General features: G+C 38.7%; 2 protein-coding genes across 3 annotated transcripts in view; one reads left to right on the top strand and one right to left on the bottom strand.

Moving 5' to 3' along the window:
- Positions 1–48: 48 nt before the first annotated feature.
- Positions 49–5,785, bottom strand: LOC309699895 (synapse-associated protein 1-like). Its single transcript, XM_082523116.1, has 9 exons — positions 5,069–5,785; positions 4,565–4,683; positions 4,404–4,470; positions 4,092–4,165; positions 3,869–4,008; positions 3,613–3,764; positions 2,123–2,169; positions 1,137–1,281; positions 49–1,053 (listed from the first exon to the last, which is right to left on the bottom strand). The coding sequence occupies exons 1-9, from the start codon at positions 5,244–5,246 to the stop codon at positions 926–928; spliced, it is 1,050 nt and encodes a 349-aa protein (XP_082379242.1). The 5' UTR covers positions 5,247–5,785; the 3' UTR covers positions 49–925.
- Positions 5,786–6,340: 555 nt separating this feature from the next.
- The window catches only part of shroom2a (shroom family member 2a), a 47,440-nt gene continuing 33,368 nt past the window's right edge, over positions 6,341–20,412 (top strand). Inside the window, exons 1-3 of one of the 2 annotated variants that reach the window (XM_082525417.1) lie at positions 6,341–7,846; positions 8,524–8,550; positions 10,038–10,251. In XM_082525417.1, the coding sequence (XP_082381543.1) occupies positions 10,045–10,251 (207 nt within the window). In that variant the 5' untranslated portion in view covers positions 6,341–7,846; positions 8,524–8,550; positions 10,038–10,044. The remainder of the gene's footprint in view (positions 7,847–8,523; positions 8,551–10,037; positions 10,252–20,412) is intronic. The other variant, XM_082525416.1, reaches the window with a different exon arrangement.

The raw sequence follows: 20,412 nt of genomic DNA on the forward strand, positions 1-20,412 counted from the left end.
CATTCAAGTCTCACTCACACCACACAGCTTTTCAATGATGTCTGGAACTGCAGAAAAACATCTTTAATGTACAAAAATAAGGGGGGAAAAGTCCCAAAAAACATAAACAAGAGGAAGACTGCTTCGGACCGGCATGGTTTCACATTAAACAATGCATTCAAAAAACCTGCATGTTCACTCATCTGTTTAATAAATTTGGTGAAATACATGGAGTCCAAAGCCTGTAGGTATTTTATTAACAGCATTTAAAAAGCATGACAAACCAACAAATCATTTGTATGTATGAAAAAGGGTGGCTCAGTCGAGGATAAACTTTGAGAGTTATACTTCACTGGTTTCATGAAATTCTCCAGATCAAAACTAAAATCTCTGGTTTAATGAATTACAGAGAATCTTCACTGTTCATAGTCCGGTTTAATATATAATTTCTGCCAGAAATGTAGCTTCCACACAAGCCTGCTGTGCAAACCAAGCAGCGCTTGTATTCTTCCTTCAGTGTGTTGCTTGTTTTTTTGCCATAGCCTCACATAATATGTATGATGAAAGACTGCATATAAATAATGGGCACAGCCACTGTGATGTCACATGTGACCCAAACTGGTTATCTTTAGTGTCTCAGCTTTTTAAAACCGAGGTACAATGGATCTGACTGTGAAACCCAAGAATGCTGTAAGCTCATTTGTTAATGACTTATCAATCACAACTTAGCCCCGCCCTGAAGCACAAATATATACTGTAAACTTCTATTAATGTGAGACACATTGTCTTTGTAACATCCATTTTCTCTTCACATTTTGAATTAAACACGCATGAATGCAAACTTCCCAGCTCTTCATCTGGGGAGCGCATGGATCCACGGAGAGCTGTTGGAAGACCGAAGATGTAAGAAATCACCAAAGCGCCTCTGAAGGTGTCGCTCATTACTCTAACTCTCCTCCTTCAGCATCTCTTCGATCTCCTTGTCCCAGTTATCATCGTGGGTTTCGCTGTCAGCCAACACGTCGTACTCCCGAAGTTCTTCCTGCAGCTCTCTCTCCCAGTCTGGCATCTCCTCTGAAAACAAACAAACAAACAAAAAAAACACACTGAGCTCACACACACACAGTACAATGTCCCAGTTTAACCACAGCACTCACCCTGCTCTGGATTTAGGTTTTCCCTCTTGTCCAGAACCAGCTCTCGCATCTCTTTGCACAGGTCGTCCTTGTTGATCTCACAGGAGTCAAAAGTATCACTTACAAATTCAGACAGCTGCAGACTGGTGGAGAGTTCTTCTTCATCCTTTCATAACGCAAACAGAAGCTCAGATTCAGCTTTAAAATCTGCTTTATAATGACCTTTCTGCAGCAATAATAAATGATAAAACTATTACCTTTAATTAGTTAACTTTTTACCATCAAACAATGAAATGACAGCGTTTGCAAAACCTCATAAATGATTAAGGGTCGCAGAGTAGTGTGTGTATAAATATTATCTAGATCAGATGGCGGTGGTGTAAATCACATGACTGAACCTGGAGGTCATTCTTTGTGTCCTGATTCGCTCTCTGTACAGTTGCTTTTTCCCCACCAGCTGACTGGTTAAATTCAGGAACCAAAACCAACAAAAAGATGAAAAGTTTGTGTTTTCGGTTCAAATAAAGTTATGAGAGTGAGCAGTAGCAGTTAAATATTTATCACAAAACCACAAAAACAGCCGATAATCATTAAAAAATAAATACCCCTTATAAAACACGTGCCAATCAGAATTAACCTGAAGAATCTCTTGTCAAAATAATACAAAATTCAATATTAATGACCAGCAAATATTAACAGTAAAATAATCCTTTACTGTATCCTTTATAAGACTATTAAGGTGTCATTTATAACACGTAGGTATCATAGCATGCTGCTGAGGTTTGTTTTGTTTTGTTTTGTTTCATTGACCACTGATAAGAAAAACTCACTCCGTGTCACTAAAATCACAAACATGAAGAAAAGTAAAACATTTTAAATTTGTTTTTTTTAAATCCTCTGATAACTGAGATATGTAAGAAAAGCTTTCGAAAACCAGAAACCACATATTCTGCCAGCCTTTGTTTAGGATTGTTTAGATCTCAGAGGTTAAAAACAGGTAATCTTACCTCACTTGATTTTGGTTGGAGGCTGCTGGCTTTTGATTTAACGGCATCTACAAAAATAAATAAATAAATAAATAAATGAAATGTCATCATTGTGAAAAGGTATTTAAGGGAAAAATGTGATATTCAAAATGTTCTAATACTAATAACATTTTTTTTAAAATCCCATTGCTATCAGGACAACAAGAAAAGATAAATTAGTTTTCACACTATATGTTCATACAAAAGCATGCATCAGTCTGCAGGAGGGTGGAGCTAGATCCTACTGATCAAAATGCTGCTTCTGGAATCACATCATTACCTGGAGCCGAAGAGCATGCCTTTTCAAACCTAATGGTGCTTTTAACGTTGCCTTTAAGCACAGACTGTATATAAAAGATGAGCTGCCGGGTCTGAAAATTCAAACCAACCCCAAAATGTCTTAAACCTGAATGCTCTCCAATGACCAGCAGAGGGCGACGCCTGTGGTTGCAAGTCAGAATGTATAAAAGTCTAGGGCCGAAAAGACCCTCTGCTTCTTTATTCGAAAATCCAATTAGTTTGTGGTCTCACTCTAAAGCATTTGATTTCTTCGTGAACACAACTGAGCTGTCTCGGATTTACAAGTTGACTATGTATGAGAGTATTGTCTATGACGTCCTCTTCATTGTGACATCTACCTTTTAAAAAGCAATGACGAAAACACTCAGCCTTTAAAAACAGGACTTCTTAAAACATTTCCCCATCTTATGGACGCAGTCTAAGCCACGAGCGTCAACCATATCGTTGATGGAACAGAAACGGAACGTTAAATCGTCTAATCCTGCTCATGAAAGCTTTACAAACTATGAACACTGAAAATAAATAAATAAGTACAATTATTCAAAACACTGCAACTCTTGGTGTTTTAAGAACATTACTGCACAAAAAGCATGTTAAGATCTAAATGTTACGATCTAGTAGCACACGGATGTTTTAGTTAAGTTACAAAATAATTCACATGTGAATATTTTGTGGCTTTATAGATGTGCAGTTGATGTAATGAGATATACTGATGGGATCGCACTTTTTTTCCTTCTGACGTCTCTGTCTGTTTGCCATTTTTAATGGATTGTTCACTGAATACATTTTTACTTGTACTTTTTCAAAAGGAAATTTTTTTACTGACTTTTTATGTTGCTGTGCAGCGTTTTTGCTCATTCAATCCACTTAAGATCAAACTGGACTGTATGTGGCCCATTAAATAAAAACGTGTTTCACTCTATGCTCAGAAAGGTCCAGAAGTTAACTCACTTTTTTCTTTATTGCACAATAAACTTGCACTCTCTGTTCTAACTAGAAATGCTATCAGTCAAAATCAAAACAAATCTTCCTTGAATACTAAGATAAAGAATTACACAAATACTTACAGTCATATTTGTACATTCTTACATTTGATCAACTTTCATATCATAGCTTTAAAAATCAACATCAGTATTTAATGCAGAGGTTTTACAGGAGAGAGCAGACTGTACCATTTTGATGAGGATCTTTGCAAGGGTAGGAGGTTTTCTTCACATCAATCCACTCAGCCGCCTGTTGGGCTGCGAGAGCTGTGAGCTGAGCCGACTGTTTTATCAAAGACACGCGGTAGAAGTAATTCTTCCAAAAGACTTCCTCTTTCACCCTGAGGAGAACAGCATGGAGGAAAACGCAGTCACCCCTGAGGGATGCAGGGAGGCTCACATTAAAAACACAGCAGTTAACGTAGTTAACTTATGACACACTCACTGTTTGGGGACCAGATGGAAGCGCATCTTCCTCAGGAGCTCGTCTTCCTCTAGCATAACCATGGCGACTGGATACATTTGGTCAAAGTCAAAGTAAAACTGCACCCCAGCAGGGGGGTCACGCAAAAAATTTCTTTTATCCTGAAACAATGCAGTAAAGTTACAGTGAGGCATAATTTAAGTAACTTTCTATAATAAATGAAATGCTTTTTAAAGATATTTACAGCTGAGAGAGCTAATATTTGTTCCTGTATGGCATCCTCTTCATTATAACCCACCCATAGAGGCACAGCAGCACCTACAAGCGGCGAAAAGCAGCAGAGATGTTCTGAGGTGTTCTGAAAATATTTTTCAGCTACAATTAAATGTAAGCTTTAATTAATGATTAAAAACCGATATACAGTTTGGTCCACATGTTTGTGGACAAAAACGCATTTTCTGTGCATCAGCACTGTTGATTTTAAATCAAACATCTACATCAATTAAAAGAGCTTTTGTTACATTTCATGTCATAAGTACACAACAGAAGTACTCACCATACTCTTTAGCTCTTTTCTCCTGAACAAACCTTTCTTGTTCCTTCTGGAAATCACCCAAAATGGTCTAAGGGAAGAAGAACAAACCTTCAAACATTCCAAACTTACCCTAAATAGTAAAAACTTGATATCAGCCTCAGACAATAGATGAAACTTTTCACCTTATCAATAATTCCACTGATCTTCCCCTCCTCCACGCTCTTCTTTAAGGTTTGAGCTGTTTCTACTACGGACTCAGATAATTTTTTTGAGGCGCTGCTGGCAAAATTATAAATGTAACCTGTAAAGAAGCCAGAAAAACCCACATTACTGTGTTGCATAGTTGCAATTAATCAACAAATGGAGAAAATAATCAGCAGAATAATACATTATCAAAAATAATCATAAGTGAAAGTTGCATTTACAAAAGAATCCAAAATGAGCATCATCTAAACAAACTACAAGAGGTGCAATTTTAAAACATAAGTAATTTCAGTTAACTATAATGAAAGTCAAATCTGATAGTGGATGACTATAAGGTAGCTATCATCACAAATTGATTTGTTTGTATTGTAATCAATGATTTCTCCCCAAAGCTCAAATCGTGCTAAAAACCTATAAAAACTGACCACAAAACCAAAACATTAAGAAACACAACAACAATATGTGGACTGCAGCGGACTCACCACTGAAACCTTTTGCTTTTTGGAGAAGCTGAGCATCTGTCCCAGCATCTCTGCCCTGCTGGTCGCTCGGTTTGTTTATTTCACTAAAGCGTTTTTCTTCGTTAGCATCAGCAGGCTCTTCTGTAACTTGGCCGCTTTCTTTCTCTGCTCCAAGCCAGCTTGACCAGTTCTTAAACATACTTTATGTATTTAGTCTAAATACTTTAAAATGAGTTATTTAACATGCTCTAACTATGCCTTTTAAACTCTAAAGTTTAGTTTTCCGATAGTTTAAAACTTATGTGATGGCTACTCATCAAGTTTCACCTCTTACCCACTTCCGCGAATCGTTGTCCCATCTGGTTTGAGCTAACCTACCATCCGTAGTTGTGGTTGTCATGGAAAGGAACGCTCTGAGTGGATTCCGCCTTCGTTTCATTCTCCGACGTTTCAGAAAATTATACGTTTCTATCGGACTTTTATTCCTCGTGATTGTATAAAGTCACCCACAGAGAGACAAAAAACAACAGCTTTGCAACATGATAGCTGTAGCGGTAGTACACCGAAAAATGAGACGATCGGAGTTTTATATTCTCTTTAAGTCTTTTATTCATTACCAAACGGCTAGGTGGCGAGGTAGCAAAATTAGCATTATAGTTGCAGCAGCTGTTGCTGTATTGTAAAAACTGATAACGAAATTTTTAGTGCACATAATAACCATACAGCAGCTCATAATATTCAGAGTTCATTCATGTGTGCTTTATTTATTTACTTTTTTATTTACTTAATGGCTCTGAACCAAAATATAATAAGAATGCATGATATTCACAAGGATAGCTACACTAGCAACTCTGCATTTTTGGAATAAGAAGCATGACAGTAAAATTAAGCGTATGAGAAAATAGCCCAATTACGTGGCTAATATTTGGTTTTTTTTTCGCCTGTGTACATATTTAAACAATAATTTGAATGTGTTTAAAGGTACAGTAATGAATTTTTGAGGATATGAAATAGAAAAAAATATTGTACTCATAAATATACATTGATTAGTGTTTTTCTTTTTGTTTGTTTGTTTTTTAATTGCGTCTTCCACACTTTTAAGAGGCACACGTTTTAAAAGTTTTATTAGTTTTACAAATAATTAAGATTATTTCATCAAAGATTGTAAAGGAAAAATGTACACTGGGATTAACTAATAAACAAAGCTAACATAGCTAACACATTTGAATATTAATTGCATTTGAAGAACTTAATAGAAAAGTTACAATTTTATTTGGAATAACGTGGTATTAGTTTAGTTATGCTAAAACAAAGACAGTATAAAAAAAACAGAGCAATGATTGTGAGACAGATTGAACATTGCCTACATTTTAAAACTGATCTCACAGCTACAACAAAATAAGAAAAAAAAACACAAATAAATTAATTATTGTAAAAGTAGAACAACAACAGTTTATCACACCATCCACAACTGCATCCAGTTGCACACTGCTTCTCAGTCTGCAGCCCTCTTCCGCTCTGCTTCTTAGGCCTGAAACCCATTAATCAGTGCTATTAACGAGTTTGTAGATAATGAGATGCTGACCAGATCAGACATCAGCAGATATCAGCAGAGCGCACATGAAGTCTGGGTATCAAAATCTTTGAGTAGCTCTCATGGATTGAACCACTGTCAGGGATGCAGCATTGATGTTCTGCATAAAAAATTTCAAATTCTGATTCATCTAACCACACAGCAGTTTCTAAGTTACCTTGGTCTATTCTAAACTAAATTAGACCCATAGAAAATGACAGTATTGCTGGATGATGTTCACATATGGAGCTTTCACCTTTGGTTTTGGATGGTACAGTGAACTCTGTTATAATACAGTTATTTCTGGAAGTGGTCTTTAGCCTTGTCGCTTGCACAGATGTACTGTAGATCATGAGATCTACAATACAAAGTCTTCACAGTTTATACTGAGGTACAGTATTTTGAAGTTAATCTGTAATTTGTAGATGCAATTTTTTGCAGACTGGTGAAACTGCCCATCTTTACTTCTGAGAACCTGTGCCTCTTTAAGCTGCTGTTTTTATATGCAATCATGGTACTGAACTGCTGACAGTCTGATTAGTTATGAAATGTTACTCCAGCTGTTTTATTTTAGTACTTCTTACTTTTCCAGAGTTGTTTTGCACCTGTCCCAACTTCTTTGAGATGTGCTGCTGCATTCAAATTCCTCATTAGCTAATAAAAGAATTCTCCCACAGATTTTAATTCTGTCTCTGTCCATGACTAAAACCAAAATAAGAGGTTATTTATTTGGATAAATAAAGTGGGAAAGTAGAAATATAGGTATAGTTACTACGTAACGTGTTTGTCAGTTTTTATTTAATATTATTACTAAAATTAGCCGTTTTAGATTACACTTGCTTGTTCTTCCCGCCTTTCCTTTTGGCTAACGGTAGGTGTCGCGCTTGCGCTGCAGCTTTGTTCTGCCACACTTGTTATCCCTGCAGTCCATGGATGGAGCTAGTTTAGCTTAGCTGATTTAACCTCTCCCGAGTGTGTCAGTGTGTCGTTCTCGGTTTGTAACATGAAGTAGGAGGATACGGCTGGAGCTGCTGCGTTTGAAACAGCGTAAGGTCGCCACTTCGTTTAAGAGTTAGCGTACGATTTATTTTTTAAAAAGTTGTTCCTTTTAAAATAAAACCAGTTAAAAAAGATGAAGTATGTGTAACGTAAACCTGGGATATTACTCCGTGCCAACCCGACGAAGCTTTCCTGTTCACCGGTTCATCCAAAACTTGGATTCTCAGGTAAGGTCCGCCGTTTCAGAGCGACTTTTGTAATATTTTTCCCAAAATAGCTGCGCACCTCATGGAGTAGGTGAGTTTCTTTGATTTTGCTGGTGTGGGACGAAGTTTGTGTTGCCTATGTGAGCGACCAGGTCGGTGTTACTCGGCTTATTTGGTGGTTGAGCTGGATGGTTTCCATTGTGCTGCTGGTGCGTTTAATTCTCTCGCACGTAAGAGCATTAAGTTTAAATCACCCTGTCTGCAGTTTGACAACAACAGGTGTTACAGGTTTCCTGCTTTAGTCTCGCAGAGCTCCGTACAGATGGACGTAGAAGATATTTTATCACTTAAAGAAGTTAATAAATGAAAGTCTGCATGTTCGTGGTAGGTTCCTTTCAAAATAAGAGCCCTAAATCCAATGTTTTGTCACTGTAACCAGAGTCCGCGTTATTTTTCAGGCGTTTTTATTTAGTTTTTAATATGTTTTATTTCTTATAGTTCCGCTCAGTTCAGCTTCCAAAGTGTTTTTACTTTCCCAGTTTACCTTTTATTTCTTAATTTGTTTACTGTCTCGTCACTTTTTTATATAATCTAATCTGCACTGTGGCTCATTTCATATAAAATCAACTTATGTTATTTTGTTCAGTAATTTTAGTATATTAAATAAAGTTTTGTCTTCATTTCCTGAATTTTTTCAGAATTGGAGTGCCTCGAAGTACATACGGGTGGGTTGAAATGTAGTTTTTTCAAGCATTTTTAAACCCTCATAAGTTCATATCAACTGGAGATATCTACATAAGTTTTTCATGGCTGAAAAACACGTTATGCTCTGTCACAAAGTACTGCGAAGTCAATCAAAAGCCAAAATCTTTGTTTGGGCCATTTTTTTTCTATAATCAGCTCTGAGCATCATTATCATGGGATATAACAGAGTTTCAATAGCAGCTGTATCAATTTAATGTCTGTGAAACGGAGTAACAGAAACAGTCACTGGCACTCTGGAACCTTTGCCTGTTTCCTGATGATTCACTGGAGGAAAACTTCAAAAACTGCAAATTTTTGGGTAGACTTTTATATGACACATCTGCATATGGGATAGGTGGCTGGTGAAAACATGTTACATTATTTCAAAGGTTCCCTTTTTTTTAATTTTTTTTTTAACATACATTTTGATACCAGGCCCATCTTTTAGTCAGGATGTGTTCTGTGCTAAAAGACTTTTTCAATATGGTCAACACTCAGGAATTTGGAGGACAGAAGGAATCCTGGTTAGAAGTTGAGCCGGTGTTGCAGCAGCCAAAACATTAAATATAACATGCCGCCAAATAGCTCAAATAAAGTACAAAACTTGACAAGACAAGGTAGCTCAGTAAGGTAAAAATAAACAAAATAAAGGAGTTTTATAACATTTTTAAAAAGTAAAACAAAGAAATGAGCTCTGTTTTAAAAAAAAAAAAAAATTAACAAATAATTGCCAAGTAAAAAGCTCAATAGAGGGACTTCAGTTAGTAAAAAATATCAACAAAATACAATACAGGTATTGTGGTATACGCCAGGAAAGATTTATACTGATGTATCAATAGCCATGGCATCATGTATGTTGTCTCATATGAAAACTGGAGATGAACTGGTGTTTATGAAGTGCTTTTCTAGTCCTACGGATCTTCAAAATGCCTCAAACTAAAAGATAGCATTTTATTCTATGACCTTTAGGCCCTTTATTCACCTCAAGAACTTATGTCTTTTGAAGGAAGATATGAATCCTATGAGGCGTATAGTGTTTGTAGTAAGTGTCTGTATGGCTGTGGTAGTTTTTGTGTGATCTTGGTGACAAACTGTAGTGGTTACATGGCTCTTAATTTACAGTGAAACATCTTATCAACCAGTCTAATTCAGAGTCTTTAAGTTTTTCCAGCCACTGGTATGTGACACATTATTAATAAAAAGTCAGTAGTTTATTTTTTAGCCAGTGGAAGAGATGCAGAAAGTGATGAGTTCATTGAGTTGATTTCAATGGGAGTTACAGCTTTGTGTCATCAGCATATCACTGGGACAAACTGTGCTAAAATGGTATGCGTTAGAAATAGACTGGACCAAACAATAAGCCTTATGGAAACAGTCCCCTGTGGTAAACTATTATTTTAGAGCGGTACCCATTATGATATATTGACTGGATATCTATCTCTCCTTTTTTTTTTTTTTACTTTTATAGCAGTACAATGGATGCTGAAGGATATAAAAATGATCTGCGCTGTACAGAAACGGAGAGCTTTTGGCATGTGGTGCAGAAATCAGGAGATCTGGATCAGAGGAGCAGAGACTGTGAGAGCTTCAAGCTGGTGGAAGTATTTCTGTCAGGAGGTGCCCCGTGGGGGTTCACGCTCAGAGGGGGACTTGAACACCGGGAGCCACTGCTCATAACCAAGGTAAATATTTTCATTTAGTCTTTTTATAGTAAACACAGGTAAGAGTTAAAGTGCTGAGGTTGTGAGTCAGAGAGCAGGATCTAATGCTTTTTTAAAAAAATCTAATCAAGCTTTTGAATTTCATCTTTTTAAATGTTTTTTTTTATTCAGACAGTGATGCCATGCTCTGATTTTTCATAGGGATGTAGAGGTCAAAGTTTTAGTCTGATGTATTGCTCAATTTTGATTTAAGGACTTTAAAGAAATGTTATAAATGATTATATTTAGTGGTTTGGTAAATTTTCAATAGCTGTCATAGATCACCCATGGACAAAATACAACAAATTGACGATCTCAATTGGGCTGCTGATGTCCTCAAACAAAACAACCTCCCCGCTTCAAAAAAACTAAACAAAAAAAACAATCAATAAAAAGTGTAGCTTGAGGGCACTGACCATGTGCCATACGGCTGAGAGCGGCCGCTCCGGCTTCAAGTCCGACCCAGGGGGCCTTTGCATGTCTCTCTCTCTCTCTCTTGCTCTCTCTCTATTTAAAACAACATTTTTTTTTAAAAGTGTACCTTGGACAGGAACAGTGTGCACCTGCATTAAAAAGCAAATATCAGCTGATTCTTCACTGAGCCTCTCATCCCTCGGATGGACTCAAGCTCCATCATCTTGGGCTATGGTTTGCCTCAGAGAGCTCTGGGCAGCAGCTCACAGCAGAATAAGGCTGACCGTCACCAGCTGCAGTTCAAGACGGTGGAGTTAGTTCGTCCAATCACAGGATGAGGGTAACAGCGACCAGCCTGCTAAAACAGGAAAATGAGATGGGAAGGGTCGGTGCGCACTGTGTGGTGTTGACTGAACTTTAAAACGAAGAGAATGTGGATTGTCCTTTTAATATGAAGGAAAAACCACTAACAATGTGTATTATGTTATTCAGTGTGGTGCTCGTTGATTACTAAATCAAAATCAGTCTGCCCCTCTGAAGAAGGATGTTGCCCATCCCTGGTACAGACTTCATTCATACATGTGTTTTTCATAATTATTTTTTTTCAGGTTCTTGTGTAATATTTCAGTGTGAGCTGCTGTTATTTGACTAAAGTCAGCATTTTAAATCCCCGAAACCTAAACATTAAACAGGTCAAGCACCATATCTCATTTGCTATGTGGGTGTTTACGTGAGCTGCAGTTTGCGTACAGCACCCAGCAGGAGGAGAGTGTGTAACCACAGAGCCTGCCAGTCAGCTCTCAGACCTCAATGAACCCTCACTGTAAGCTCATTTCTGTGTAGACTGTGTAATGATTGACAACAAAAGACCTTGCTAGTTATTTGACTCGGTAAAATACCAACTGCTGTTTGTTGGGAGCTGTGGCATTGCTTGGTCTTAGTTTGCCATTCCTGTGTTGACGTTCCAAAGTCCATCCCAGATGGATGAGACTCCACCACAGGACACTTAGGACTACTACCACCCCGCAAACGTGATTGAAATGACTCGCATCCTGACTGTTTACGAGCTATCCATTTCATGGTATGCTGCAGTTTTTTGGTTTGTTGGTGTCAGTATTTATTACTAATGTTCTGGCCCTGAACATCATAATAAGGACCAACAGAAGCGGACCTGTTTGGATCAGATGGTGAGATGTTAACTCTTTACTCGCAGCTTTTGATCTGTAAAATATTTAATAGATTTTTTTCAGACTCTTTCCTAGTTGGTGTAATTTTTCTTAATAATCTCATAAGTGAATTAGTCATGGCTAGGATTTAACAGAGTTTAGTTAGCTGTCACTTAGCCTCTGGTCAGTGTTATTATACAGTGGGGCAAAAAAGTATTTAGTCAGCCACCGACTGTGCAAGTTCCCCCACCTAAAATGATGACAGAGGTCAGTAATTTGCACCAGAGGTACACTTCAACTGTGAGAGACAGAATGTGAAAAAAAAATCCATGAATCCACATGGTAGGATTTGTAAAGAATTTATTCGTAAATCAGGGTGGAAAATAAGTATTTGGTCAATAACAAAAATACAACTCAATACTTTGTAACATAACCTTTGTTGGCAATAACAGAGGTCAAACGTTTACTATAGGTCTTTACCAGGTTTGCACACACAGTAGCTGGTATTTTGGCCCATTCCTCCATGCAGATCTTCTCGAGAGCAGTGATGTTTTGGGGCTGTCGCCGAGCAACACGGACTTTCAACTCCCGCCACAGATTTTCTATGGGGTTGAGGTCTGGAGACTGGCTAGGCCACTCCAGGACTTTCAAATGCTTCTTACGGAGCCACTCCTTTGTTGCCCGGGCGGTGTGTTTTGGATCATTGTCATGTTGGAAGACCCAGCCTCGTTTCATCTTCAAAGTTCTCACTGATGGAAGGAGGTTTTGGCTCAAAATCTCACGATACATGGCCCCATTCATTCTGTCCTTAACACGGATCAGTCGTCCTGTCCCCTTGGCAGAAAAACAGCCCCATAGCATGATGTTTCCACCCCCATGCTTCACAGTAGGTATGGTGTTCTTGGGATGCAACTCAGTATTCTTCTTCCTCCAAACACGACGAGTTGAGTTTATACCAAAAAGTTCTACTTTGGTTTCATCTGACCACATGACATTCTCCCAATCCTCTGCTGTATCATCCATGTGCTCTCTGGCAAACTTCAGACGGGCCTGGACATGCACTGGCTTCAGCAGCAGAACACGTCTGGCACTGCGGGATTTGATTCCCTGCCATTGTAGTGTGTTACTGATGGTGACCTTTGTTACTTTGGTCCCAGCTCTCTGCAGGTCATTCACCAGGTCCCCCCGTGTGGTTCTGGGATCTTTGCTCACCGTTCTCATGATCATTTTGACCCCACAGGATGAGATCTTGCGTGGAGCCCCAGATCGAGGGAGATTATAAGTGGTCTTGTATGTCTTCCATTTTCTGATGATTGCTCCCACAGTTGATTTTTTCACACCAAGCTGCTTGCCTATTGTAGATTCACTCTTCCCAGTCTGGTGCAGGTCTACAATACTTTTCCTGGTGTCCTTCGAAAGCTCTTTGGTCTTGGCCATGGCGGAGTTTGGAGTCTGACTGTTTGAGGCTGTGGACAGGTGTCTTTTATACAGATGATGAGTTCAAACAGGTGCCATTCATACAGGTAACGAGTGGGGGACAGAAAAGCTTCTTACAGAAGACGTTACAGGTCTGTGAGAGCCAGAGATTTTCCTTGTTTGAGGTGACCAAATACTTATTTTCCACCCTAATTTACGAATAAATTCTTTACAAATCCTACCATGTGAATTCATGGATTTTTTTTTTCACATTCTGTCTCTCACAGTTGAAGTGTACCTCTGGTGCAAATTACTGACCTCTGTCATCATTTTAAGTGGGGGAACTTGCACAATCGGTGGCTGACTAAATACTTTTTTGCCCCACTGTATCTCACCTGGATATTTGCTTTCTCTTACTTTTGTGCTGGGGTAGATTTCATTTGGAGGAAAGCTTGTGGTGCCAGGATCTGGGGAGGAATGCTGCTTTGTTTGATTTTCTAAATGTAGTGAATTATCCATGACAGTTCGAAGCCTACTGGAATGGCATGATGGGATGAATTAAATCGGGGTTAGTGATTTGTGCTCTTTTGGAGTGGCTCTCAGATTATAAGCAGTGATTTATGAAGGTGGGTTGGTGAATTATTTGGGTTAACTAGACGATGATGCAACCAAACCTCGTGTTCTTTCTGATTGATAGGAGGACAAAATTAAGAGCATTTCTCCTTTTTGCCTAAACAATGACACACGTAGGTGAAAGTGCAGATTAGTTGGAGGGTAAGCCTTGGAACATGGTAAACAAAAACTAATAAAACAAGTCATGTAAAAATGCCTTAGTTGGTAAAGAAACACAATCTAACTTAAGTTAAAAAATAATATGTATTAAAATGGTAAGAGAGGAATTCTCTTTAGTTTTAGTCTTTTTGGACATGTGTCAACAAAAACATCACAATCCTTTGTTGGCTGTTTTTGTGCCTTCATGTGCAAGAGTGGCACATGTGAGCTAGAATGAACTCTTAATAGTTGTTCAATTTGAAGAAAAGTTAGACTAGTGGTGTGCTGCTAGGCCATGTGCAACTACATTTGTAGTACACTATGCTGAAACCCTGCCATCGTGATGTTGTTTGCACTTATACTCAAGGCTGGTGTGTTTGCATTGCTCTGCTATCACAAGTGAAACTGATCATGTTTAACTTGAAGTGTTATGTTTACTGACACAGTGGAAAAGAGGACACTTTATAACCGGCCAAGTCCATACACGGATTGTTAGAGTTATGAAAATTCACATTATCCCATTATCTTCTTTGTGCTCATCAAAATATTGTGTTTATACTGCATATTGTTAGGGTCTGTGTCATGATTACATCTCTTCATATTTCTGGGAAAGTACCCGTCAGGCTGTGTCATAGATACAGTCGCGCTGTATCAGAACTCAAGCATGACAATGCAGGAACTTCACACCTTTGGTAGTTTCCTGTACTTCACCCACTTTTCACTTTCCAGTATCCAATTTGACATTCAGCCCCAGTCAACCCTGTGAGGTCTAAAACTTCATCAGTGATGACACAAACCCTCACCTTGTTTTTTCCCCTTTTAGGCAAAAAGCATTTGAATAGTTTTTGATGTGTTCCAGTTAGAATGATAATTTTGTTTTGTTTCCCAAGTCTTCTGAGAACAGTTTTTTAAAAACAAAGTACATGTTTCGATAGCAGAGAGTTAAGCTTGGGGTTATCAGTGATGACAGCCTGGACCTTATTATGTTAAAGAGTTAAATTCAATTCGCCATTGAAGTAGAAGTAACCTACAGCCATCTCAGTCTTATAGTGTTTGCTTGTAGCTCATATTTTTGAGTGAAAATTAATTTGATTTGAGATTTCTCCAGTAACGTGATCTGCTTGGATTACGATCCAAGCAGACAGATGCCAAATAAGGGCCCTGATGGCAGCACATCATAAAGGTAGCGGGGATATATTCCAGGCTGAAGGCTGCACCTTACAAATTACCACATCCAACCATATTTCTTGCCATCCAACCATATTCGCTCCATTGTTAAAAGGTTGGATGAAGTACAACTGAGAATAACATTGCAAAGTATGATTGTATGGTGTATTCCAGACCTAGAATACATCATGGTTAGGTCCTGGCCTTTCTATCATCTCAAGGGATAATTGCAGTCTAAATAACACTGCAAACTAATGCTATGTTAGTACATGAAATGTTACACTTTGCCATTAGCAAATATCAGAACTTGCATCCAGAAGAAGTTTTCACTGTCACTATGGACTTTAACCAAGCTAACACCTTTTCGTTAATTTCACCGGAGTGTCAAGCGTCATACAAGGCGCAAGAATGTACTGGATTGTGTTTACACAAATCTAAACAATGCATTCAGGGCTTTACCCTGTTCCGCACTGGAGATATTTCTTTGCTAATGCTACCTGAAAATAAACCAGTAATCACCGCAATAGCTCCAGACTTCCAAGTCATTAGCAAACCTCCACTCTGCTCAGCTGTTTTGTCCTATAAGAGGCAGAAAATAGATGGATAGATGCCTTTTATCAGTACACAGAGACTGTCACAGCAATCGAGGCAATTTCTAACTAGAAACGTTGGCTTATCTCGGTCTGGTGACGCATGAGTTATTCTCTAGTGAGTGTTGACGTAAAGCATGGCATTAAACAGAAAAATGTAACCGTACCTCCAGGAACCCTCTATAGAATTTCAGGTTACTCAAACACATCTCCCACTATCACCATGAGCACAGGCCTTTCCCAGGAGGTCTAGGTTGAGCCTTCTTCTGTATTCACTCTTTATCCATAATCTTTACTGTCAAACAAGATGACAGAACAGATGACCCAACAGACATTGGTTTATCTCCAACAATAAGAATACACACAGGCGAAAGGTAATGAACATGGCAGCTCCAGTAGCAGTCTTATGCTCAACAGCAAGACAGAGGAGACCGTGGCAGATTTCAGAAAGAAAAGAAATGCCCTGAGTCCAGTGACCATAAACGATTGTGGAGAGAATCCACTTTTTGTGAAGGCTAACCAAGGATTGCCTACCCAGGTTCATTGTTTCTGCACTGCAGTGCTTTGACAATAAAGGTTATCCTTGAATCTTGAGTTTTATTGCTATATTAATGTGAGAGTCAGTTTCAGCCAGTTCACAGGGAAGTTGATTGATGTAAATGGCATCACTGACCTAACCCAACATGAAAAAACAAAGAAAAATACTGACATTGTGCCATCAAGGCTTCGGTCTTAATAACCTACACCTCTCTTTACAGTTCATAGTTTTTCCTCTTAGTTTTGGTTTCTAATAGGTCCATGACTTTTTGTGAAATCCAGTTTCAGTGTGAGTAATGAGCATTAAGCACCTAATTTGGTTTTGGCAAGTATGTCTTTCATGTATCAACCAAAAGGGCATAGTCTCCCTATTTGTCTGCTTAAATCAGTACTTTTGTTGGCTCTTTTTCTCTTAGGTCCCTTCAGTTAAATATTTTATTGTAAATGGGCCCAGAGTTTGATGACAGGTTCAGGCTACTGGTTAAAAATATCCTGGATCTAATTAAAATTCTGAACATTCTTCTCATAGCTCAGTTATGCTCAAGGTCTTCGTGGACTTAAAGCCCTTAGCCCCAGTAAACTTAAATAATCCTGTTTTACACAAGACAGCTGGGTATGCAGCCCTAATATGTTTCCTCCACTAAGGGCTACATTTTATATGTAGCAACATATAGTTTGCTCTTAAAGACATCCTTCAATGTCTCTGTGCTTACATGCTGTGATAAATCACGCGCAGGTGAACAGGTTTTAGCAATTAATGAATCCTCTTTGTGACCGCGTAGTTTTGAGTGCTCTAGAATTGCTCAACCTCTTAAGAAACGATGATTCATAGAGCAGGATTATGGTTCATGTGGGGCAAAAGACTTCAGAACAGAGAGATGTCTGTCAGGAACCTCATATCTTGCATGCTTTGGCAAGGAGGCTAGAGCAGCTAGGGATCGGATCGCCAACCTTCTTATTGATGGATGATCTGCTGTACATCTTGAGCCTAAGCCACCCCAAAAAGAAACTTTGAGGAATTCATATCTTGGGTATGTTGAACTTGGTTCATAGTACAAAGCGCAGGTTCTGAAGATCCACTTTAACCAAAATCTACATCAAGTGGACAGTTGCTTTGAGTGCTGCTACACCAAGTTAATCAACAGAACAATGGTGACCAGCTCTAGTCTGAGTTGGAGTTCAGCCACAGGATGAAAGTCTGCCTGAAGAAGCAGCGGATTGCTCTGGTATTTGTTTGGAAACCGTTCCATATTCAGTTTTTTGTTTGTTTTTTTTTAGTACGCCATATGGATTTAGAGCATATAATTTTAAACATACTCAAAATAGTTGGTACAGATTGTTCAAAAGAAGTGTGAATACTCTTCTATCACTTGTACTTCTGAAAGTGTCATGACAGAAATGGTGTCCAGTAATTTATTCCCGCCTGCTTGGAATTGATGGCAATAAAATATCGAGGTGAATAACTGTCACAGATGTGTGGGTCACAAGCAGATGTTTGTAAAGTGTCTTAAAAAGTGCTCAATATTATTGAAAAAAAGTTCACTTTGGGGTTACTTTCAGTGAGTTTTTTTTTTTTTTCTCCTTCCTTGCTCGAGCTTTGTCAAAGTACAGTGACTATTCTTAGTAATGTGTGCAAACATGATACATAAGCTGTGTGTTCAGCACACTGCGCAGGAGATCTGTCAGTAGAAAAGACTCATCCCTTACCCTCATCGCCACCACATCCTTCCCTTCATGACCCACATGGGGACAGAGGGCTATTTTTGAGGAGTCCAGGATGGCTGCAGTCAAACTGATTGCAGCCTGAAAGGAGATGGTAAACAAAGAGCATGGTATGGTTCATGCTGATTGAGCTTTAATGGTGAAACATGCTGGAAGAAGCAATGTGAATCCCCTGCCTTCATGTCATATGAACAAAAGCCCTGACATTTTGTGTGGTTTTTAAGCTGTTCTCCGGAACCGTTAGATTTACATTATTCAAATCTTCTTTTCCTTCTATGTTTCGTGTTAATTTGTATGAAATGAAGAGACTTGCATGTAGCCCAAGGGTGTCATGGGCAAGTTGCTGATCTTGAAAACAGCTTTTCTTGTATGTGCACTGCCTAAACAGCAGTTTGAAGAAAACAGTTTTTACCTCAATTTTTATACTGAAAGTTATTTTTTTAAAGGTATTTTTTTAAACTTGTTTCTGTCCTTCTGTGATGTAAAAGTTAGTGTTCCTGCGCATATAGGAACACAAGTCAAACATTAAATGCTCTTTCACCTGCCAGCTCCCGAGTATGCCACTGTATCAGTTGTGAGTGGGTATTTAAATAGGTATTTATGCCCCACTTCTCTCTTATACAACCTCATACTTGACAGGTGCTATGTATTTTTTTCATGTGCAAGCTACAGCTATTAGCTGTTACTTTTACGTATAAAAATACCCTGAAAGCGTTAGCAAGACTAAAGAACTTCAAGTATTTGATTATGTGAACAAATTCAGACTATTCGTTGACAGCACCTCATATCTTTTTAGCTGAAGGTTGGCCTCTAGTGGATTCTTCTGGTCCTAGTTGCCCAGTTAACCCTATATGTCACACCCATAGTTGGTAAAGACTCGCTTAATCCAGGATGAGTTTATTTTGGGGTTTTTTGGCTATAATTTTCACTGATTTTCATTTACATCCACCTGTCTGCTGTGTGGATGTGTCGGTAATTCATACTCTCCATACTCCACAACTGCTGCCACACAAGCTGTCTTGTGACCTAAGCATCTTCAGCGATGGCTTTGTTTCCTTTTTTGCTTTCCTCTGTTCCTAAACTAGCACCACCTATCGTTTATGAGACTGCAGCAAGTACATCATGGCTCAAGCGCTAGTACAAATGGTTACGGGGTATGAGGACACCACAGTTCACCCGAGCAGTATCCTGAATCCTTTTTGTTTTTCTTCACGCTGATGTGTTGCTGCAGTTTTAAATCTTACCATATTTGGCTGTTTAGGTTTCTCCATCATTAACCAACACAAAATACCACATTTAAATCATAGCACACCACTTTTATGAACTTCTTACTTTCCTCTTCTTCCTTTTTTTTTTTTTTTTTTTTTAAGGATTTTTTTAATTTTTTTTATTTTTATGCTTTTTGGCCCCTTTCACATCTGAAATGAGTCCAGTACCCTTGGCCTTCAGTAAGAATTGGGGCCACAAAAGGGAGACAGTTTAGAGAAAGGAAAAACATCACGAGATTTATTCTATACCGTTATACCGTTATACCGTTTGCTTCCTGGTGTCTGACACCTCTATTTAAGACGTTTTATGTTAATTTTACCCAAACCAAAACTACTAAGTTAAAACTGCCTTCATGGGAAACTCGGTGCGATTTCTGTTTCTTAGTACAGGCTATAGTGTTTCTACAAGTGGGAATAGTTTCAACTTTCAGTGAAACTGAGGGTGTTTTGTAAGCACTTTTAAACATTGTAACTCTCAGCAAATGTATCAGTGATTCTCTACAGAAAGCATGACCATATCAGGATCAGATCAGGAATCTCTCCAGCCAGCATAAAAATCCACCCTGCCTGAACCTCCGCGTTACAGAAAAATGAAAATAGGCTGCAGTGTGATTAGTGCTATCTGGGGCTCTGAGGATAAAGGCTGTATAAGAAGGAATGGTCTGTAAACCTACACATACTTGTGCGGTTGAGTCATGCAGCCCCCCTCTCTCAGGTTGAGTGCTTGGAGGACTGATAATCAGCTGCAGATTTCGACTTTTGTATGTTAATGTGCCAACCGCCAAGCAAAGTCTTGCAGCTTTTCTTTCCACGCTGACCATCATGCCATCATGCACGTCTCACATCTGAGTTTCTGACCTTCTGAACCCTCACGATTTCTCACGTCAGGGTTCCCATCTGTGTAAGCTGTGCTTCAGTCAGTGTATCTAAAAGAAGTTCACTGTGTTCGCTATACATCCCTTTGTGCTATTCCAGGTGTTTTTTCCCCCTCTCAAACAAACGCAGAACAGTTTGTTTTTTCATCATCATCACGCCACCGGCTTGTTCAGCAGCCTTTTGAAGTGTTTTATAGCCTTTGATTCGTCTCTTTAG

This window comes from Aulonocara stuartgranti, assembly GCF_965226115.1.
Source record: "Aulonocara stuartgranti genome assembly, chromosome: 23".
Lineage (NCBI taxonomy): Eukaryota > Metazoa > Chordata > Actinopteri > Cichliformes > Cichlidae > Aulonocara > Aulonocara stuartgranti.